Source organism: Zonotrichia albicollis, chromosome 9 (assembly GCF_047830755.1).
Source record: "Zonotrichia albicollis isolate bZonAlb1 chromosome 9, bZonAlb1.hap1, whole genome shotgun sequence".
Taxonomy (NCBI): Eukaryota; Metazoa; Chordata; class Aves; order Passeriformes; family Passerellidae; genus Zonotrichia; species Zonotrichia albicollis.
In genome coordinates, this window is record NC_133827.1 from 9,852,397 (window position 1) to 9,876,315 (window position 23,919).

The 23,919-nt window shown below is 35.6% G+C and overlaps 1 protein-coding gene across 1 annotated transcript in view; it reads right to left on the reverse strand.

Moving 5' to 3' along the window:
- LOC141730256 (unconventional myosin-VI-like) overlaps nucleotides 1–23,919 on the reverse strand; it is a 46,699-nt gene that overhangs the window by 19,114 nt on the left and 3,666 nt on the right. Inside the window, exons 3-18 of the mRNA XM_074547685.1 lie at nucleotides 20,573–20,730; nucleotides 19,930–20,021; nucleotides 19,396–19,468; nucleotides 18,416–18,543; nucleotides 17,272–17,367; nucleotides 15,652–15,825; nucleotides 11,908–11,946; nucleotides 10,180–10,273; nucleotides 8,736–8,866; nucleotides 8,546–8,623; nucleotides 7,500–7,629; nucleotides 6,655–6,745; nucleotides 5,278–5,428; nucleotides 3,705–3,913; nucleotides 3,257–3,335; nucleotides 1,383–1,543 (exon numbers count right to left, since the gene is read on the reverse strand). Coding sequence (XP_074403786.1) covers nucleotides 1,383–1,543; nucleotides 3,257–3,335; nucleotides 3,705–3,913; nucleotides 5,278–5,428; nucleotides 6,655–6,745; nucleotides 7,500–7,629; nucleotides 8,546–8,623; nucleotides 8,736–8,866; nucleotides 10,180–10,273; nucleotides 11,908–11,946; nucleotides 15,652–15,825; nucleotides 17,272–17,367; nucleotides 18,416–18,543; nucleotides 19,396–19,468; nucleotides 19,930–20,021; nucleotides 20,573–20,730 — 1,884 coding nt within the window. The remainder of the gene's footprint in view (nucleotides 1–1,382; nucleotides 1,544–3,256; nucleotides 3,336–3,704; nucleotides 3,914–5,277; nucleotides 5,429–6,654; nucleotides 6,746–7,499; nucleotides 7,630–8,545; nucleotides 8,624–8,735; nucleotides 8,867–10,179; nucleotides 10,274–11,907; nucleotides 11,947–15,651; nucleotides 15,826–17,271; nucleotides 17,368–18,415; nucleotides 18,544–19,395; nucleotides 19,469–19,929; nucleotides 20,022–20,572; nucleotides 20,731–23,919) is intronic.

Sequence of the window (23,919 nt, forward strand, 5' to 3'; positions counted from 1 at the left end):
CCTATGAGCAGTAGGAAACCCAGTGGAGGTTAGAGCTTCACTGACAGAGAAGTTACTGAATTCTCTGAGCTCTTGACTACTGCATCCCTTCTTTCATATTTAAGAGAACTCTGCCAGGTTGCAAGACTAGAGTGACTTTGTGTCTACCTTTAAAGTATTGCACCAAAATCCAGACAGGGAGAGTGGTGAGGCACTGGAACAGCCTTCCCAAGGGAGCTGTGGCTGCCCCATCCCAGCTTGGATGGGCCTCTGAGCTACCTAGTCTAATGGAAGGTGTCCCTGACCATGGCAGGGGGCAGGAAAGAGATGATTTTCAAGGTCCCCTTCCAACCCAAATCATTCTGATTCTGTGAATGGAGCATGTCAGTCTCAGTCAGAGACAATTTGACAGCTATTGCAGTACCGAGGGAAAAAACACAACCATTTCAGTGGAACTGCCCAGAAGTCAGTATTGAACATGACAAAAAATTACCCACCTATCTCAAGCAAGCATACAGTTATTAAAAAAAGTATACATTTAGACGAAATTTGGGTAGCAAAAGAAATACATCTAGGAGCTTGAAATTTCATGGCAACACAAGGGATTTTCTTGCACTCATTTCAACAACAACAACAGAGTAGAGTCATATTAATGAAGTCACCAAGTATGTGACCATGTTCACAGGTCCCTTCATGCAACTTGACCAGTAAGTACCATTTTTACTGGAACTTCTAAGTTGCTTCTAAGACATCACCTTTTACACATGAAGAGTTCTTGCTCTGCAGACAGGCAGTGTGGTTCTGTGTATCAAAGGTTAAGCTCATTTTATCGCACATCAAAAATTGACACAAAACAAGACTAACACTTAACATTTGAACTCATCTATGTTAGGTATTTTCATTCCACTTGAAAAAACTTACCAGTCAGGGCCCAGAAATTACTTTTATTTCTGCAGTTAAAGAGAGCTTCTTCTTTAAAAAAAAAAATCCCACACAAATTCACTGTAAAAATAGAACCACCATCAAGACCTAGCAAAGATGTATTTTATTATTACTTACCACTGAAGAAATTCTATTCCCTACTTTAAATGAGTCATAAAAATCAGAATTCTAAGTTGGCCATCCTTGTTAGAACTCAAAAAAAGAAAGAGACCTGCAGTCATGTCCACAAGCACCTACAAAATCACTGATGTAGCAAGACGCAAAATGAAGAAAGTCTAAGCAAAAGCAATCTAACAAATTTCAAAATTTAATTTGAAAAACATTCCAATATACTGACTTAAAAGCTCCATTTAATGAACACAAAGTTCCATTAACCAAACAAGAGCATAGTCTTCTCCAAGGGAGCAGGATGGGGAGAAAAGAAAGCACAGAGAGGAAAATGTAACTCCTTGACTCCATACCTGCGCAAACCTAAATCCAGCTGTGCCTCATCACTGATGAGCTCTGCCTCGCTCTGGGCAATCCTCATTGCCAGCTCGTGGTCATGGCGCTCCTGTTCAAGCATGGCCTGGTGCTGCGTCTCCTCCTCTCGCTCTCTAGCCAGCTGAGCCTCAATCTCAGCCTGTTTGAGAACAGGACACCTTTAGCCTTACCCAATCAAAACCAAAATGCTACATGAGCAGTATTTGAAAAAAATGCTATGTTGTGTATTAGCTTTTGGAAACATGTACAGTTTACAGAAATGAAAAATTAACAGCATTAGTATTTAGTTAGACCCAAGAAAAATGAAACAGCTACAAACTGAATCTTGGTTTTCATATAGTTTATCAAATATTGTCCACCACTTATATTAACTTTTTAAATAAAGTGCCAAGTAATTTTTTTAATATATGAATTATTTTGTTCATTATTATAAAAACTAATGTTCAGAAGTTTTCAGAATCATTAAAACTCAAATGAAACTGAGGCTATGGTTGCTTCTCCATAGCACTAACACAATACTTCCTTGATATTCTGCTCTTGGCATCACAGGACTTTGTAACAGGCACTACTTTGGATACAGGTCTGTATGTCATTTTGAAAAGGGATTAAGACAGACACTGGAATTCTCTGTGGAGCTGATCTAACATGAATTTAAGCAAATGGTAAAACTTCCAACTTAGTGCAGTGCAGGAACAATTCAAATATACTGCCTCTGCAGAGTCAAACAACAGCAGCAGTTAACCATCATTATTTCACAAAAAGCCTTGCACACACAGTAAATAAAACAGGACCATCCAATTCATACCTTCAAAAGGCACATACACCAAGTTTTAGCAGTGCCCCAAAATTAACAAGGAAACAAAGCTGCTTCCCACCCATCATTGTGAAGTTGCACCACTAAAACACTGAAAACTGTACCATTACACCAGTGACTTTACCTTATGAATCTTGTTTTAGATTAGCTGATAAAACCAACCAGCAGGAGGAAAGATAATGAGAAAGGAACTCTATGTGGGAGAATGAAACACCTTACAGGATGATATATCCACTTGGATCCAAACACAGCATTTTAAAGTAAAAGTGTAAATTACATTCTGCATTGCAGATATCCACAGCTCAGAACCCAAGAAACATTGATAAAGACAATCACTATAGATGTTCTTTTTTCATAAGACTGCTATCCCAGGTCACCCAAGCAATTTCCAATAAAAAAGGAAAAGAGGGATACAGGATCCAAACACACCTCCGAAGGAGAGCTCATTATGAAATCAGTAAGAATTGCCATAAATCAAGGGGAAAGGTGGAGGAGTGGGGTTTGAGCTGCGTGTATTTAGTGCAGCCAAAGGAGCTACCAAGGACAGTCCTGCCTCCTCTCATTATTACTGGCACTCTCAAAGTGTTTGCAGTTAAGCAAGTAAACAACACAATCAAAGTCAAGATGTGACTTTAGTAAAAGAATGCCAAACTTGCCTGACATGAACCACCCACCAAATCTTCAAAGGCTAAACCAGGATTCCCCAACGCTGCATATTTTTAAAATAACTTTTAAAATCCTTTAAAAACAGATGCACCTCCACTCAGAATATGTGAAGTTGCATAGGAACTAGAAATAGGTGATCTGTCTTGGCATACGCTAAACATGACATTTGCCCTATATTTACTAATAAAGCAACATTGGGGAATGACTCTGAGAAATGCATTTATAGAAAGAAGCCATTGGACTTGGTGGAGAACATAAGCTACAAAAAGCATTTATAAAAAAGTAAATGAATACAAGAAAATAAACACACAACCCCAAAACCATCACAGTAACAAGAAATCCCCCAAAGCCACACACAGCTAAAGCATTAACCTGAATACGTTTTTCTTCTTCTTCTTTCTTTTTTCTCTCTTCCTCTCCCTGTTTTCTCTTTGCCTCAATCTCAGATTTCCTATTACATAAGAGGAGAAGAAAATGAAAATGTGTTATTATGACACAAATGAACAAGAAATAGTAAGAAATACAAAGTCTCTTTCATAAAACTGATTGGTACTCCACAAATCAGTACAGTTCTGATGACAAGATACTACATGTAAATTATGAAATTTTTCAAGTTCATCTGTATTTCCAGCTGCATCATATAATTTCTTCCATATGCTCTTCTGTCACTTGCCTTACAAAGGAAATGTTTCAACACTGCACAGAAATACAATCCAAATTATTCTCTAAGTGAAAGTGTATCAAAACCAACTTCATTTAAAAGCCTTTCCTGTTTTCTTCTCATTCTATAACCAGCAACTTATTCAAATTCAAGACTCACAGGCGTCTTTCCTCTTCTTCCTTCCTTCGTTTTTGGTCTTCCTCTTCACGTCTCTTCCTTTCCTTTTCCATTTCCTCCTGGATGCGTCGTAGCCTCTCTGCTTCGTCCTCTTGCTGCTTCTTCTTTTGCAGTGCACTCAGAAGCTGCTCTGAGCTTTTAACTAAAGCATCATATTCTTTCTGTATCTGTTCTCTAGTCATTATAGTGGTCTGCAAAAATAATAAGAGGGTAATTGTTTTTTATTTGTACTTCACTTCTGAAAGAACATACTTAAAAATATTAAGTGATATGAGATCACTGAGCACTATATTTAAATCATATATACACCTCAGAGCTGGGAAGCTTGAGTCCACTCTTCCCTTTTTTTCTACAATCCTGAGGACCCATTCCTCTCCCCTCTCCTATAAAACCATCCAAATTCATCTCCATATCATCAGTGAAATTAACTTAACTTCCTTTCAAAACATACCTTCACATTTTAAATCTTGCAGTTTTAAGCAACAGAAATTAATTCCTAGCATGCTAGGATGGAAATTAAAGCCTTCCCAGTGTATTTTGCATTGTGCTCTTATCTTCTTTAGTGGTTATTTACAGCTCCGCTTTTATGTCATACATGAAATAGCTTTTCTTAATATTTCTGCTAGCACTCAGAAAAAATACTGCACTGTGTTGTGACTAACTTTTTCTAAAAAGTTATTAGTAACAAATTACAGGTTGAAAATGCTTCAAAAATAGCCTTTGCTAGACACGTTTTCAAACCTTATTGACAGGTACAATTTAATTTCATTTTACAATTCACATCTTACTAATAAAACTGCAATATGGGGATTTGCTGACCTTTTCTGATAGTGTATCATGATGATAATCACATGTTATAATTTTCATTAGAAAAGAGAACCCTAAGCTGATAGGTTAACTCTACCATCTTTTCAACAGCGATTTTAAATAGAGAAGTCTTAATATGGCACACTAAGAAAGCTATAATATTGCATGAAATATGAATTCAAGAAACCAAACTTTTTCTAACATTAATAAATGCCAGTGTGCCTTCATTTTGTCTTTGTGATTCTGTGGTAAGAAAGAGAGGACTACAGACCTGAAGCATAATCAACAAGCTGAATTCTCTTTACCACCAAGTTTGAAAAACCTCATAACTGGAAATGTCTCTAGTCTGTGATAAATGCCTTGTTTCAGCCCTTATTAAGTTAAAATATTGGCAATGGTAATTGGCATTCTGATAATGGTAATAATGGTAATTGGTATTCCAATAGTGAAAGCAACAAACAACTTATTGACAGCACTTGTCTCGTAATACCAACATGCATTTTTTCTTTAAAACCTTCAGTGCCAATTTTGACACACAGATACCAAAGTCATACGCACCTATTTTCAGGATTCACTTCAGTTATATTTACAAATAGTTTTAAACAGGAATTACCCAGTGACTGAAAATTAAGACCACAATTTTAAAGTATATTTTCTGTTAAAAAAAATGCATTGGCCTTCTCCTTTAGATGAAGCTTTTAAAAGATTCCAGTACAAAGATACTTTTTCTCTCATTATTATCACATACCTTAATTTTGGTCATTGATGCATCAATAGAAGCCTCCAACTCCTTGACCTGCTTGCTTGTCTCTGCTTTTCCCTCCTTCAGAGCACTTACTACTTCATTAAATTTATCAAGTCTCTTCTTCAGTGTACGTACTTTTATCAGGCCATCAATGCTGTGAAGGTAAGACAGCTTATTTGCTTATTTGAAATAATTTTGGATGGTGATACTTTTAAAACTCCACAAATCACTCATGTAAAAAAGGTAGATGGGGAGAGAAGTTATGCCTTCTGACAAAACTCTCCCTCTTCTTTGAAATTTGAACATTATCACATCAAGTAACTAAGCAATGGAGCCTTTTCCAAGCAGTAACTAAAATTACTTAGCAAACAGTGGCTCAAAATGGAAAAATGCATTTTTATTTTGAGAATTAATTTGGGCTGGCTTTTTGTTTTTCTCACAATAATAAATGGATACTAATGATTATTAGTATCCACTAGAGGATTTTAACTGGAAAGGATAAAGGCTGAGTAGCGCTACTTATTCAAAGAGCAGTAACAGAATTAATCAGATAAAACTCTACTACACAGTATTACATCCCAGAATGAACACCATCATTACACCCCAAAGGATTGAGAAAGCAAGGCTGGGGAGGAGTTCAGGAAAACTCAAGAGTTTTTTTAAGAACCACTATTGAAGGCCCCACACAGAAGTTACAAATCTGCAGACAACCTTCCTAAACAGATATCACTATACTGGGATTTGCAAATCAACACACAAAAGTAGAAACAAAATCAAATCATTAAAGATGAGCACCAATTAGCTAAAAAAAAAAGTCAGAAATGCCAAGATTCAAAATGAAACATAATTCTCAAAGGATGTAAAAGAATTTATGAGGCCCACAACTAGAACAGAGCTATGTCTCTGTCAAAGAACATTAAGGTGTCAGCAGAGCTTAATTACTGAAGTAGTTTTTCCATCAGTATTCCCTGCAATCAGATAATGGAATTAATTTCATGAGGAGATAAGACAGTTATTATTTCTAAGATAAAAATGAAAGGGAGCCTATAAAGGAAGGAAGGTGTGACCTTGTAAAGGACAACAATTAACGACCTTAAATTAAATTAGACAGACTTAATAAAAAATTTTTAAAAACAAGGTTGTCACTGAAGGATTTTATGAACAAAGAGATAAAGAAACATCTTTAGGAAAGGTTCAGATTTAGTCTATGCATCCTTGGAAAAGAGTGAAGGAACACAGAACCTCTCAGTCTCCTTCAATTGTACTCAGCATCACTCTATGATTTCAGATAGATTTAGTTAATAAAGTAAACCTCCTCTTACAGTCCCAAGAAAATATTATTTAAAACATACTTCCTTCAACCAAGGAATATCTTCTTACCATGGTTTGTGCTTTCTCTTGCAAAGCCACATACGAATAGTCTTTTGTATTTTAATGCAGGCACTGGCTCGATATTTTATCTTATTTTTCACTGTAAACACACATAAGACAGAATCTTAATGTTTTATACAGTTTAACACAACTACTATCTTCCTTATACATTTGATGTCACAAAACTGTATGCAGACTATGTGTGCTTGAGAGCTTTTTGTATATTGGAACCACAACATTTAAGAAACAGAATAGCAGAATTCACAATCTTGTGCCAGGCACAGAGGCTCCCACCCAAATCCAACAGGAACAATGAAATGTGTGCACACTCATACACCCCTCCAGATTCACAGATACCAGTAACTTTTGTTAAAAGTTAGAGCACACCCAAGATTTTAGTGTTACAATCTATGATGTCTGAAATCTCCTAAGAATTCAGAAATTCTATTTGCTTCACTATAAACAGCAACAAATAATAATCAGTCACAGACTGTGCTGGCCCAAATGCACAGCCATGTGTGCACTGGCATAAGGCCTTTATGCTCTTCTTCCCCATTCTAATGCAGTTTTCACCCTCCATGTTATCAGAGACTGCTGACATTCTGCATCAGACCCTTCCCAATCTCCCAGGTACCTTTTCTGAAGCACACCACAAGTGCCAATCTCTATTGCACACCACCTTATTACTACTCAGCAGAGTAACTTCAAGAAAAATCCCACCAACCTTGAAATCAGTTACTCAGAGTTCAGTATGTATCTGCTATACATGTCCTTGGCCACATTTCAGGGTGTTATTAATTGCTTTGCTGTATTTTTAACCAACATTTTGAGTTAATAAAACATAAGCCACATACATTTAATCACCGAGAGAGAACACCATTGAACTTTTTTCCAACGACTGCAGATAAGCCAGCGGTTCACTTGTTTAACCAGCTCTGCCAAGTGATCCGGATCAGACTTCATTATCTGATCAAACTCTGCAAACTAAATGGCAATTAAAACAAGTTTTACATATTAGCAGGACAGAGAGTGTTAGATACTATTGTTTGAGATCAGGCTGAATTAAAATTTTTTATATAAACTGTATGTCATTATATCAGCTTTCAATTAAAGTCAGCAGATAATTTTCTTACACTTTGTTGTTTAATGATAACAGAAATTACAAGCGCAGATTTTTTATATGTTTGCTGTATGGACGTCCAACCCTTGGCATTTTGAATAATATAACCGTTTACTAAACACCAAAAATACTTATTGTCAAAATTTTTAAAAATCAATTGCTTTTATACATCCTGGAGATGAACTCTGGCCTTCCACAACTTCAAAACACATCTAATTATGTATCTGTGGAAAAAAAAAAAAGCTGAAAGCACTTCTCAATTTTTAACCTTTGTATAAGTTTCCCATTGAAGGCAACGTTTTCTGAAAATCCTGCACTTCTGCTTTTCAGTAAATATAAGACAGGAAGAACATTTTTCTGGGATTACAATAATTTTCCTTTGTCATCGCAATAGCTCTCAACTTCATCTCCTTACTCTGAATAGAAGCAGCAATGTTCAGAATCACAGAAGGAGATTTCAGTTATAAACAGATTTTACTAGAAAATATTTCTTCTTGGCTCTGACTTCATCTTTTTAAAAGTCAACATAATTCTTGGAATACAAACATTGCATTAGAAATACTGCAGCATCAGCAACAAGACTATAAACCCAATTGTATCCATACAAATTTTGTGGTTTATTCAAAGAAAATGAACAAAATTATTTATACAAATCCTGGGCAACCTTATTTAGGTTGGCCACACTTTTACCAATGTGTTAAACAATGTTACTTTCAAATGTCCTTTTCAAATGGAAATTATTTTAAGATTCATAATCATGAACTCCAAGAAAAAGATTACCTTGCCAGGTCTAAAAAACACCTTGGTTAGTCCAAATTTGTAATCATTTTCATTCAGTCCCAGGGCTTTAAATAGGGCCTGAAACACAGAAACCAGAAAGGATTAAATTCTGCCTCCTTCAAAGAAACATGAAAACCAACATCACAATATATTTTCTCATGTGGATGATACAGAAGAATTATTTTCTTACTTTGCAAAAAAGCCTAGGGTCCAGTCGAGCCAATTTTTCAGGCAAGTATTTCTTGTACATATTATACAGTTCATGAAATGACGCTCGTGACGGGAAACCACCTTGCATCAAATCCAGAACTGACACCATCCCTAAATTCACAGACACATACACAAAACCTGGCATCAGTAACATGCAAATTAAGCTGTGAATTTTATGATAAACAGTAAGTAGGTTTATGACATAAGACTCAAAGACATTGTTCAGAGACTAAACCACAAAGTTCAGCTGGGATTTGATCAAGCCTGTAGCATTTTTTGATTATGTGATCAGTCACAAAAAGTTAATACTGAACACATGAGAAAAGCCCATAAGGTTTTCTCCCTATATGAGAAGTAAGTAACACTCAATCATCCATATGATTTTTCTTCTAATATTTCTTCCAAAATCTTTTTTCTTTTTCAGCAGATTTGACAATTTCATTTTCAAAGGGAAGACGAAAAGACCCAAATCTACACCCCAAACCACCAAACAATGCCCAACCAGGCATTTATTTCAATCATGTGAATGGTATTTGTGAGACCTGGTGCAGATACAACCTCAAATACATGTGCAGGGCAGTGCTAGAACATTTAGTGTACTCGAAGTACAAAGTATCAGCTGCTAGGATGTAACATCAATGTCCCCAATAATGTTACAACATTTTGGCTGCAACTAGGGTATCAGTAAATCCCAGACACTGTCAGTAAGATTCAAATTACTTCAGCAGCACAGGCTATACCAGCTTTTACCCCTATTTTACATATTCTTATCCACGGAGGCTGCAGGTAAGATTTTAAGTTAGACCTTAACTTGTGGTTGCTGTCATAAAACTTAATCTTCTGCATACTTGCTTTCAACAGAAATTTAATTTGTTTATACTGTCTTTGTTTTTCAAAAAGTTCAGTGGGGCACGAGCAAATAAAGCTATACACTTGGAAAGCATCTAGCATTTCAAGAATAACAAAGATGCAGCATTTCATCCATGTTAGGTGTTCAGCTCCAAATCAAGCTAATAGTGATATGAAGAAACTTTTGAGAAAGTAAGCTTTTGAGAAAGTAGTACAATTAAACTCAATCACAGTATCAAAAAAATCAAAGAACACTGGTGTGCATCAATTACTAGATATCTCAGCTAACAGTGACTGCCTCTAAAATCTACAGGACTGAACTGGTGCCCTATTAATACTGTGGGCAACTCTTCTTTGCAAGAAGAGTCCTAATGCCAATTCAGATGAATTATTTCTAAAATGAATGCTAAGTCACTAAAAATCTAAATAGCTGTTTATAAGGCATAAATAACCTATCTTCTAGAAAACAGATCAAGCAAGGAAATACTGCTTTCATCCCACATATTTAAAGCTTACGGTAATTTTTAACCACCAAAGTAAAAATCAGAAGGAAAAATATCAGAGGCATACATTACCTGAACACTGAAGCTGAGAGAGGATCTGTCCTCCTTCAAAGTGGTGACTTGTCATCTTTAGATTAGGTTTGATACAGCGAATAAAGCTCGACCCCTAAGACCAAAGCAAGAAGTTAGCAAAATACAGATTTTTAAAACTCCTAAAATAATGGTTAAATAATTAGGACTTATGGGGGGGGGGGGAAGATAAAAATAATAGTATTCTAAAAGAGAAATGCTGACATTATCATAGAATCATGGAATGTTAATGGGTTGAAGTGAGCCTTAAAGGTAATCAAGTCCCAACCCCACCCTTTTCTCTCATATACCAGTTTTGCACTGAAATCTTGGTCTTTATGTAACTGATCTCAATGCTAAAACCATTAATTGGATCCTCAATTCTGTTGAATTTTCACTCAACTGTTCTCTTAACATGTATATAATCTATGATTTATGACTCTAGATCCTACTACCCTCAATATCTTCCACAGTCACAACACTAAAATTCCCCAGAGTTCACATGAGCAAACCAGACTCCTGACATCAGAATCATGCCAGATGAACCTGACCCTTAACTTCTACTTTTTACAACTTCCTTTGGCTCACAGCTGCAGTCTCCCTTCCCTGATGTTCCAGTCTGCTCCTCTGCTATGACCATGTGTGCTACAGTGCTACACCACTGCTCTCTCTGATGAGTTGACATTTAGCAAGGATAACATTTTGCCGAGCACCACCCAATTATTCAGATTTTCCTTTAACAGGTGACTGCTAATGACAACTTTGCATATTCTAAAACAAAATTGGGACTGAGAAAACATAGTATTAAGCCTGATTTGTGGCATATTCTCTCTTTTTCCATCTCTCAGTTGAGAATGAGACAGCACCTGCCAAGGGAACTCTACATTAACAATATCTCCCCAATCACAGATTAGCTAAACTCAAGAGTACAGCAAGCCTGGCCACACACTTTTTTCCCTGGACTGTATTTCAGTTCCAGAATGTTCTGGGTGAAATAGATCACCTTCAGACCAGTCTCATGACTGCAGTAAAATTGTATATGCTGGCTATACTCCAAGCACCCCACTCCTTTGTTTCCCTTAATTTTCCACACTTATTCTTTTTTTGACAGAGCATAACCTAATATCTATAATTGGTTAGAACTTGTGGTCAAGAGAAACAGCACTGTGTTCCTACAATTCCACGTTCTAAAGTAAAATGGCATGTTGTACATGGAGAATTTCACAAGCTATCTAATCATATCAGCCAAATTAACAAATATTCATTAGGGGACTCAGTTTCCTTGACCACTTGTGCATTTACAGCCTATCAAAAAAAGTAAAATGAAAAAATATTTTTAATGACTTTATGGAACATTAAAACAATAATTAATAATAAAGCATTTCTTAAATTACTTACTTCTAATAAACACTTCTAAATTTTCTATAAATTAGTCATCAATGATAACCAATGCACAGAAAGAAGTAAAAGAGACAAAACAGGAGATTGCAGCACAGACAGATTTCATACTGCTTATTCAGTTTTTTTAACTTTCATTCTACAACTTTTTTGAAGGTGGTTGGTTTTCCTTTTTCCAGTAAATATATAACCATTACATGCACAAGAAGATGTTCCAGTAGCTGCAAACTCCAAAGCAATTACTAATCACATTTATTGTAAGCCCTAATATTGAGATTATCTACTTTGTTTTACATCAGAAAACTGTGAACCTTCATCTGTATATATACTTACAGTGCTGTGAAGCTTCTCAAGAAGCAAATTTAACTGAGTCTGTAAAAGAAAACAGGTATTTCAAGAGCCTTACCATGGCATGAACAGAAATGTACACACCAAATAGAGGTACAGCATTACTGCATGCATGCTCATTGTTAGTGAGACAGAACTGATAAACCAAACATTCACCAATTTTAATAGACAAAATCATGCAAGTGTGCATGAATGGCCCTGAGGAAATTGCTTGTATTTAATTGCACAACAATACTGCATGGACTAGTCACTTATTACAACATAGTTATCACAAAAAGCATGCACGTCCTTTTGGGAAAATAAAAAATAATGACAGTGTAATAAAATTATATAAAAAATTAGACCAATCAGCAATCATTTTTAAAAAACACTGAAATTTTGTGAAATCCCAAATTTAATCTATAACAAGCATTATTTGTGTGTTACACAATTAACACAAAGTATATTCCCAGGCTTTCCTTCTGGGTTTTTTTTTTAATGTTATGTCAACATTTACCTGTAATGATCTATTTCTATTTCCAAACTTCCAACTTTTTAATTCTCTATTGATGACAAAAATTACACTTGCTGAGGTTACATTCAAATATACTGTGATGAGAAAAGCCTGTAATACTACTATTATTTGCAGTCAGGTTTTCAGGATAATCAGAGACTTAAACCTACCAGAGAAAACAATTTAGAGTTGGTATTGAAAGTAGTTGGTAGGGACTTTAAATACTCCAAAACCACATCAGAAAAATAGCAATATTTTTACTTTAGAGGTGTGTCTGGGTTTTGGTTTTTTGTTTTTTTTTTTTTAATATAAATTACTGCTGGGCCAGCCTTTCTAGTTTTTTAGCAAACTTTAAGTATATAGACTGCAGCAATACAAAATTCAGTATGTCCTAACATATTCTTTTTCAGCACTGGAAGCAAAATTCAAAGGATCTGACTTCTGACTGATTTTTTTTAGCCAGATCTTTCAATTACCTTGAATCCAAGAAACAAGATCTGTATGGGTAGTGTGCATCACCTACAGCTGCCAGTTGTCCCTCTGGTAGATAAAATTGGTTTGGGATTTTTTTAACTTAACATGGATGTGGTTAGAAAGAGTGCCACAAGAAGCATGACAAACACTAATAACCTCCTGCTCAGTTCTCACTTATACATACTGTTTATATTTCAACTTGATCATAATAATTATGTTTTCTTAAGTCAGAAACACTTAAGTTTGCAAGAGACAGACTAATTTCCATCAACAGAATACATTTCTGCTTGAGGAAAAATACCCCTTCCTTATACTCTGTGATTTGACAAGAAATAAGCCAGAGACATTCTCAGGTGAACTTCTTCAACAAAATCTGTATATGAGCAAAACATATTGCTAAAACTACTGCTCTTTGAATTGTCACAATTTAATACATCATTAGCAAAAGGTAAAATCATCTCAGATAATCTTGAAGAGATCCAGTGATAAATGAATCATTATTTTCTCAACTGATTAATGAAAATTAATTTTAATTAGTTATAAGGAAGGGATGTGTGAAGGATTTCATAAAGAGAAGTCCCTGCAACATCATCAATAATTGATATAATTAGAAGAAGTTCTAATTTCAGTAGTTCAGAAGACTGACTTACAAATTAATGCACAAAGAATTCTTATTCTTAAAGAGATGAAATATGTAGTAAGAGAAAAGACCTTATTTTGATGTCATCTGAAGTGAAATATTCAAGGCTATTAGTGTTCATCAGCATCACATGCTGTGTCTGGGAAGGTAACACTACATGAATTACTGAAGTAACACATACATTCAAAATGCCATGGAACTTGAAAACATTGAAAGAATTATAGATTGATGGGCCAGATCCAAGAAGAACATGAGTTGTGCTCTAGGTGGAGAGGGGAGTACCAAAGTAACAGAAGGAAATCCAAAAAAGTTCCCCACAAAATTTCTGCTTCACTTCAAAAATGCCTCCCTTTTAATTCACCTCTCTTTGGGCAGTGGTATAATGCACAAGACTGCACCACGGAAGGTGGGGTGCCAAATCCGAGAGAAACTGAAAATCTAGATGGAAGGAAGAGGAAACTATCTCAAAAGATCCCACAGTTGATTTCACTTTTAAAATACAGTTGTAAAAAATTGTGGATCCTAGCTTGATTTAAAGCAGACTCATGGCTGCAGGGTTTGCTCAGGACATGGCTTATCTGTATGCAACTTTTCAGACTACCTGATGATCATGTATTTTATATTAAACCAATTGCTGCACTTTAATTCAACAACTACTATAGAATAGGAAGGAGTTAAAAAGACTCATCAGAGCAAAACTCAAGAGAGCAGCCTGCCCAATTCCCAGTTAAATGCCAAAACCACTACCTTACAAGTCAGGCCCTGTATTCTGCTCTTCGTGGCACCATAAACACTTTATTTCTGGCTACCTAACAAAACAACTCCAGAAAGGTGTAATGAGAATACCCTTTGTCAGACTGACCAATATCTTGGTGTTCACTACAGGAAATAAAATAGCCATAGAACACAATACAGTACAGACCTGAAGCAGAATACTATCGCTATAAAAAGCAAGTGTGCTGCTAGCATATCCTTCCTGGTTTTTAGCCCCTGCTGAAGAAAACAATTTTTTAGAAAACAGCTCCAAATGCTAGCCACAAAATGTGATTATGCAAGAAGGAATTGATCTTGCAGTCCTGATCCAGTACTTAACCTTGCTATGGAGCAGAAATGCAGAAACACTCTTCTGTACTGGCAATGTCTCACTCCATGTGCAGGTGTTTTGGACTATCTAAGATACCTGCATTCCCCAGGGACTGTGTCAGGAGTCTAGCTAGGAACATGAGGGAGGTTTTTGGTGGCCCTAGGTAAGATAGCATACCAAAACTGTTTCAGCACTTGACTTGAAGGCATATAAATCCTTCATTGGATCTGGCCCAGATGTGTTGAAAAGAGCTCTTGCTGAAATTGCTGCAGCTCTACCAACTGTAAATCCACGAGACTGAAAAATTTACCTGCAGCCCACGATGTGCCTGCTTTTCATCTCTTAATTCCCCTATTGTTCTCTTTCTAGCCATCCTGAGCTGGAATAGTCCAGCTAAAATAAAACTGCTGAATGAGAAAAGGATGCAGAAAACATTTGGAGAAGACAAGGTTTGAAGGTCAGCTTTGCAACATCAGAAGAAAGGAGAAAATGAGGAGAAGCATCAGATTCAGGTATTGGGAAGGGAAACATTCAGCACAATGAATATCTTCCTCTGTAAGCCATGACTAAGTATATATATATTTCAGAAAAGGAAAAACTATGGTTAAATTAGGTACTGAATTTTGAGAGTTTGGCCAACTGTAGGGAATCAATACATCTTCTAGAAGGTATAATTACAATAGGATGGAAGAACACATTTTGTCACATCTAGAAAATGTTAAAGTCCACCGAATCCAAATTTACATCTCAAAACCTGTTGAATAAAGACTTCTATGTGACTTTGAAAGATTCTGACCTAAAAATCCCTGTATAACCTCTGTAAGGACTATTATGGAAGATACTTTTGACAGAAACGCATAGCATGTAGCTTAAAATGCCAGTTTCTTATAATTCAACAGAAGGAAACCATCTCTTTAACCAAATTTTCTTCTGAATCTCAAATTACTGCTAGTTCTCCCAACCTTAGGTTCTATTTAATTCAAGTAACATAAAACTGGCATATATTACAAGATAGGACTCTTTACTCTATGATTTTACCTTGAATTTGTTACCCACACTGATGAAACTGAGTTTTCCAGCTTTTTGTTTGGGATCCTTGTTGTTGTTAGTGTTGGCTTCAAACAACTGTCGAACAAATTTGTCCTTGGATTCACATATAAGAGATTGAAGAGACATGTGCAAAGCATCATTGTTTTTTTCCACAAATTGCATCTGAAAATACAACCCAAGAGATAAAAACACATTTGTTTTACTGTCCAAGTTACTGCAGTCTAATTAGAAAACTAAAGGAAATATAGTTACATATTTAAAAATTAGCAAGAACACATGGGGTAAATATTAATATATTATTTCAAACAACTTTTTAGCTGGATACACAAAAGTCTAATGCCAGAGAGAAAAGACATTCTTAAGTTTGAAGGATGTTGTTGGAATTATGAAACCCGAAGAAAGGTTTGGTGCCTTTAACAAGATCAGTTGTTTTTTTGTGGACTTCCAGTTCCAGCACTCAGCACATCATCATCTCTTGGGAGTTCTGCGAAGCTTAATTCTTCACTGCCTGTAATATCACTTAAGATCTATTGTGAAATAGGAATTAATGTGCATGCTTAAACCTACACAGTTTGGAAAATGAAATGAAAACAGGTTATTTTAGAAGTACTATGACTATTTATGAACACTTGATTTATTAAAACATATTGTCACTTCCTACAAACTTTATATATCTGGTTTCTTTAAATTGGATCACTAACTTTGAGAAGAACAATATATTACAGAGAAAGTCAAGAGGTCAATATATTAGTATCCAATTTCCCATTTACAAAATCCTCAACAGCTTTTGGTGCAACTTAATACAGACTTTGATATTAATGAACAGAAGATGCCAGGACTGCTTTGAAGAAAATACCAGATGTCCCACAAAAGGGTGGGATTCTTCTTTGATAAGAATCAAAGGATTAACACAGGCCTCCAAAGTTTCCTTGGGCCATGAAGACACAAGAGAGGAATATGTATGCAGCCAAGTAAGTAATGCAAGTAGCATCCTTCATACATGGTGAAGTTATACAGACCAACAAAGCCTTATGGACCTTCATTTTAACTTAAACTTTCATTTTTGAAAATTGATGGTCTAGATACCGGCTTCAGGTCTTACAATGTTTTTGTACAATAAGTAATAGCCAAAACAGCACAAGAGTCTGGAATGTATTTTGAGGGTAGCAATTTCAGGTATTTTGTATTTTTACATGAATGAGTCCATTGCCAGTAGAAATGGAAAACACAAAGTACGATGGGGACTGTGTACAAGGATAATCATGTGTCCAAATACTCTTCACTAACAATACTTTTATATCACAGTTTATTCTTCTCCCCAGGATGTAAACACCTTTTGATGCAAAATTTGCAGTAGGCTGTGAATCAATATATTTAATACTGACACCATTACCTGTAGATTTGAAACAAACTTTTACACAAAACACATGTCATTAAAATGGGCTGTAGCCTGAAAAGTTAAAAGAAATTTGTCAATTCGCAAAGACATATCAATGTTTGAACTTCTCTTTTGATCACAAGAAATTTTGTCATTGAAGCTATATGCACTGAAAACATATAAATGTTCTACAAAACACAATAAACATAGTGTTCCACAGATAAAATTACCGTCTCATAGCACACTGCTCCTGCAAAGTGTCGGATAATGAAGCCTTCATCATCTCGGATATTTCTGTGAACGGCCAATTTAGACTTTCTTGGAATCTGGAATTAAGGAGTTGAATTACAAAGAAATATTGCAATGGAGACTAAGAAAAAGTTTATTCTTAGAACACCATCGTGATCTGCCAGGAGCACTAGATGCTAAAATCATATTTCCTGTAAATACAATTGTGCTGATCATTACCATTCCTGTCCAAACCATGATGTTCTAAAAACCCAATTTCAAACTCTTCACACACTTAAATACATTGCATTCAAAATACATGTCACCAGGATTGCTAATACCAGCCAGTTGATTTTGGTTGTGCCTTTAATCAACACTTTCTTTATCATAAATTTGACAGCTGATGAAAAACCTTGTTATGTGAATAGGATTAGACTGAAGCTCAAGATATGGCTTTAGATGGTATATGTTAACAGGCAAGCACTAGCTGATCATACACACACCATCAGAATGTTTCACTTCACACCAATTCAGGCAAGCAGGATTAAGTGGAAACTTAGCACAAGGTAAATGGATGACAATTTTTGTAAATGGATTTTAAATGATGGCTTCCTTTACTCATATTTTTAGGCATTTTTTTAAATTTCAACACAATTCATGGACATAAATTTCAACAATTTGCCTTAATCTTCCAGATAGTGCTGTATGTTAAAAAATAAGCAACAAAAAAATTTTCCTAGTATGATTCCTATATTCATCTCTGAAGTGCTAGCTAGACACTAGACATGAGTCAAACGTTCTCCAAAGCAAGAAATTTTTTAAAAGAACAACAAAATAGCTCATCTGATAGGAAACAATCTAAATTAAAATGTGTTTTTACTTCCTTTCATGTTTTACATGTTAAACTTCAAATGCAAGTCAAGAATATGGCTTTAGTTTCAGCAGGATATTAGAATTGCTTGAAGTCTTCAGTGAACTTTTCATCAAATCTAATCACCAACCTTGTCCTTAACAAAGAGGTACAGACTGTGCAGACTGGGCGGTATGAGATTTCTTATGAAAGATTTTCATTACAGTGAAGTGTTACTATCAACTGTTCCAAGAACTGTTTCATTAAAACAAGACAGACTACAAAAATAAACCTACCGAGAGCCTGAAATGGTCCTTCTGTTTTTGATGCACAACTGAAGTAAAATGCTGGTCACTTGGTTGGGGAAGACGATTTTCTTCATCCAAAATATCCAGTACACCTACTAATTTTGCTTCAATCAAATCTGTTAATAAAAAACCCCCATATATTTATGGAAATTGAATATATCAACTTGTATCACTACTGAAAATTACACACCGAAATGCTGCTGATCTGATTCTCTACAAAAGTACCTATGGAAAGCCATTAAACAAAATACAAGAAGTCACAGCAAATCAATTCTGTAGATCTTAATAGGTATGTATAGGATATCCATCAAATCTAGAAGTTCTACGCTTGTGGAACAAGGGAGAAAAAGATCAGGAACTAATTGTTTGATTTTAACTCTTAATCTCAAGCTGAAATTAGTCATCCAAAAAGTGCCTAAGTCTTCTTACAGTACGATCCTAGGTCTAGCTTCAATTGCTGGGGGAGATTTTTAAGCTTTTCATACACATTTTACCACATGTCAAAACTAAAAGGTTAATATTTCCATTTGACAACATGACTCAGTGAGAAGTAGAATTTGTTTTAGGAAAGGCAGACCAGCATTTAGCAGACAGTGGTGGTTTCACAGCTTTTAACAACTGAATTGCCCTGACCTCTCACACAGATATTCCGAAGCCCTTGAAAGCTGACACAGAAATTCATGCTCTTGAAACTATTAGACACAAACTTACAGTTTTGCAATTTTTTTTCATTCTCTATGAAACTGCTCTTTTAAGAGGAATTTTTACTACAAACCTTTTCCTGTGGAAAGGATGAAACTGCTATTCTTGTACTGCAGAAATGCCTATGAACTCTTAAGATTGTGAATTGAATGAGGATATATATAAAACCATATAATTACTAGTGCTATGCATATTTCACCTCCTCTGCTTGAAGGTTTTTTCCCCATGACAGCAACAAAAAGCTTGACAACTCAAGAAGTCCATACCTATACAGTCCTGATTATCTACATAACGAACTTCATTAACCCCCAGGCCTTCTTTCTGGTAAAGTTCTTGTTCCTAAAGTAATTGAACAGAGAAAACACCATTCTTAATTTTTTTTCTAAAAAAAAAATCAAGAAAAAAAATATTTTTTCTAATAAATATGAAACAATTTTTAAAAATATAGCAGGAATCAACACACATTTAAGAATTTCCTTACACAGCTTAATGTATTCCAACTTTAATGCCTTAATGATAAGCCTGTTCAATTCAATATTTTCATTAGGTATTGGGGATTATCCAATCTCTGGATACCTCATCGCTGGTTTTCAAAAATCCACATTCTTTTCTGACACAACCGGATGTCACATAATATGGAAACAGTATGTCAACTGATTTTTTTTTTATTCAAACATAAGGTGTAATCTTATGAAAAGTAGTTCTATTTAAAGTATCCCTTCAGCAAAAAAAAAAAAAAAATCCTCAAATATAATAGTTAAAAAACCAAATCCTCAAATATAACATTAAATATATCATACCTCTTTCAGAATTCTTTCATTTAAAAATTGCTGCAGTTTTTCATTACAGTAGTTTATACAGAATTGTTCAAAACTGTTGTGCTCAAAGTACTCTGAAAGACAGAAGTTAAACTTTTATGATAAAACAGTGTTCCAAGAGTTTAAATTAAATAGTAAATAAGAGAAGCTTCACAGTGCTAATATTTAAAGATGTGTTCAGATCTACAGTCATTTCTTTCAGCAAAATGAAATCTTTTACAGATTTCCACGTTGTACACAAGCCATCTAAAACTACTGCAGCAGATAATATTTCTGAGATAAATGACAGACAGTTGGCAGCAAACCAAAGCAAGATGCTTCCAGACAGTGCAATTGTACCAATACACCCTCATGCATCTATGATACAGCAGGCTAGCAGTAGATACCAAAACTCTAAAACCCTGAAAACCAAAGGCTGTTCCCCTGGACAACCTTGGCAGGACTAGAGCACATCACAAAACATGCCCTGTTTTGAATTTTAGTGAGTCAAAGAAGCAAAAAGCAAAAGCTTTACAAGAACCATCAACACCAAAAAGAAAAACCCTCCCACTCTTCATTACAGAATTTGTTATTGAATCTTTGGTGGAAAAAAGTGACATCTAGAAATTATTTTAGGTGTACTTACCAAAACCAGCTATATCTAGAACTCCAATGAAGAAAGAAGAAGTTTCAAATGGAAAGCACTGGTTTACCCTTTTCACTACATGATCAAACAGATGACTGTACACGGTTTTAGCCAAGGCATCGCAAGCATTGTTTGCTTGTTCCACTTTCAAGGGTATCCTAAAAAAACAAGATACAAACCTTATCTTTCAGAATTCCTTACTGTGAAATGCTGAGATAAGACTCTAAACCTAAAAACAGACTGTCCAATACCATAAATTAGGACCTAAAAAACCTTCCCCGATCTCTAGGCCAAGGCAGGAAACAACCTTGCCAAGTTAGGCTATCTTAGCTGTAAAAACAATAATGTTTTGCTACCATCAGTAGAAGTGAGACTAAGATGCTTTCATAATTGTTTATTAAATAATTAGAAACTCTACTGACAGTTTCCAGAGAAAGATATTTAAACTATATACGACACCATCTACAAAAATATTTCTATTTACTTATGATTTGTTATGTTAGAATAAAGCCTAAAGTTCAGTTTTTGCTCTGACATCTTTTCTGCTCCTCACCCCATCACACTAGCAAGGAGGCTGAGGGTGAACAAGAAGCTGAGAGGGGGACACAGCTGGGACAGCTGACCCCAACTAACCAAAGGGACATCCCCTATCATATGGCATCAGCATCATGTTCAGCAATAAAAGCTGAAGGAAGAAGGGGAAAAGGGGAATGATTCTATGAATTTAAAATTTTGTCTTCCTAAGTAACCACAACATGTGATGAAGCCTGCTGTCCTGGGGAGCTGAACACTGACCTTCCAGCAGAAAGTAGAGAATGACTTCCTGGTTTTGCATTTCTGGCATGTGTAGCTTTTGCTTTACCTTTTAAACTGCCTTTATCAATAACCAACATGTTTTCTCATTTTTACCCTTCCCCTTTTCCTTCCACTGGCAGGGAGTGAGTGGCTACAAGGGGCTGAGTTGCCAGCTGGAGTTAAACCACAACAACAGCTTATCCATATTGCAAAATTTCCTTCACTTCCCAGAATTCATAAGCACTAAACTAACTAACTAATAATTACTATTTTTTTATTTCTTCAAAGATAATACTCCTTATGGAGATCACATTCTACTGTGACTGGTAAGGCATGGAACCAGAGTCTCCATTCCCAAAGGACACTTGCAGCTACATTACATTTGATAGTAATTAGCTTTAACACACAATCTTGTCTTCCACTAAGTATCTATCTCATCTTAAGGTAATGAGTACTGACAGAAATCTCAGCTTATAAATAGAAGGAAGGTACCTTTGCATTCTGTTCTGATACGTTTAAGAGATCAGAATACTAATTCCTGTCAGCTGCAGACCTATTACATAATACAATATATTAAAATCATTTATGTTTTTCACTTACTTTTTTAAACAACATGACAAATAGTTGTACTGCTAAAGCATGTATTTACAAAATGGTCCTAGTGTTCAAAATAGCAAATTCTGCCACTGTTAATTAAGTGCAATTCTAAAGACTGCACAAACCCTTGCTGCTAAATTTCATAGTATGCAGCAAACATGCATGGAAAGAAAATGTAACCCTGCAAAGCATTTTGCACAACTGAAAGTTCAGAACCACTAAACAACGCTGAAAATGGCTGAAACAGTAGATACACAAGAGCCCCACCACAGAACTGATGTTCAGAACAAGCAGCTTTCTTTTCATGAACTTGCTTTCCCTCAGCTCTTCCTTTCTTTTGTCTGCACAAAGACAAATGAATCTCTTTCTTTCTCTTGTTTCTTGCCTGAACAGGAAAAGATAAATTCTCCTTCCTCCATTTTACCTTCTTTCCCTCTCCTGAATTTATCAGCTACTTGAATGCAATGGAGAAAAAAATTGCCAAATTCTAAGTACTTTGGTAAGGCTGCAAGAAAAACCCTTGTTGGTCTTCATGCCAGTTTCTTCAGGAAGGTTTCCAATGATCTAGAGTTTGAGCCCTAGGGGAAAGCATGGATGGGGTAGATTTAGTCTGTGGACAAAATCTCTCCATGCAAACTCCATGCAGTTCCCAAATATATTCCAGAACAAATTAATTAAAAACATGTCTAATTTGCCCATGGTTGACAACAACTGAGGCAGACAGCAGGTGACGTGATATCCATCAATTACTGTCATCCAATATGGTTACTGGTTCATAAATAAAGTAGCCTGGATTAAGTAACCCCACCTAGTTAAATACTCCACATAATTAAAGAATATAAGCAGCATATTTGTAATTTGAAAAAAGCCAAAGTTCAAAAAAGTTTTGAAAAAGTTTTTACAATGGACACTTCAGTAGCATCACTAAAAATAATGCATTTTGGTAGAAAATGTACTGCAAAAGAAGCTGGAGGAACTGGAATGACGCAAGTGAATTTTTTTCACCTTGTAAAATAATTTAGTTTGTGATGATGGAGTCCTGTGTGAAAGACTTCTTGGAAAAGAGGAAACTGAGCAAGAGAAAAGCACAGTAGCACATTTACAGTCTAAGAGAAGCACCAGATTTTTGAATCCTAACACATTATTTCTATCTGTAAATACACTTCACATGGATGGCAAAAACATCATCCAGCAAGGTAATTATTTTGGGGTTTTGGGAGACAAAGACAGATAGACGTAGTGCAGCTGTCAAGTCCCCCAGGCAATTCACTGCACATGATTATTTAATAAAATTCAGAGAGATTGCATTTAGCATCACCCTCCTACTGCTCCTTGTTGGCTCCACTGTGCCCAGCAGAACAAAGCCTTTGTTATACTCTGAGCACAGTGATTTCAGCTGAGCTATTTATTCACTGTGACCTAATAGGACTCACATGATCTACTTGCACACAAAAGGTCCCTAAGAAAGAGAGAGAAATGAGCAGCTCTTTGGGTTGCTGGAACAAAAAAACAATGTACTTGTCAAAACTCTAATACTGATAGCAGTCAAGTAGTTTCTAAACCACACTACCATAGAAAAATTGTGTCTATGTAACAAATGTCTAAAATAGTCCAATCCACTTTTACGTGCAGTAAGCCATGTGAGATGATGATATTGGTGTATTTATTAGAGTATGTCTGATTTTAGATGCACAAGTTTATAAAATGCTAGCAAAAGAGGCTTAATGCAATAATCATTGAGAGGTGTAAGAAGTCTGCTGAACTCATTTTTGACATCCTCAAAATAAAACACAGGAAAAGTAAGATCTGCTGGCATAAAAACATAGCTCCTTGTGTCTGCAGACTTCTGAAACTGCACAGTGCAAATAACACTACAGGCGTATCAGGATAAATTCACTGATCAGAAAGTCTTTACAGTTTTAATCCAAAGTAAACTCAAAGCCGTAACAAAAATT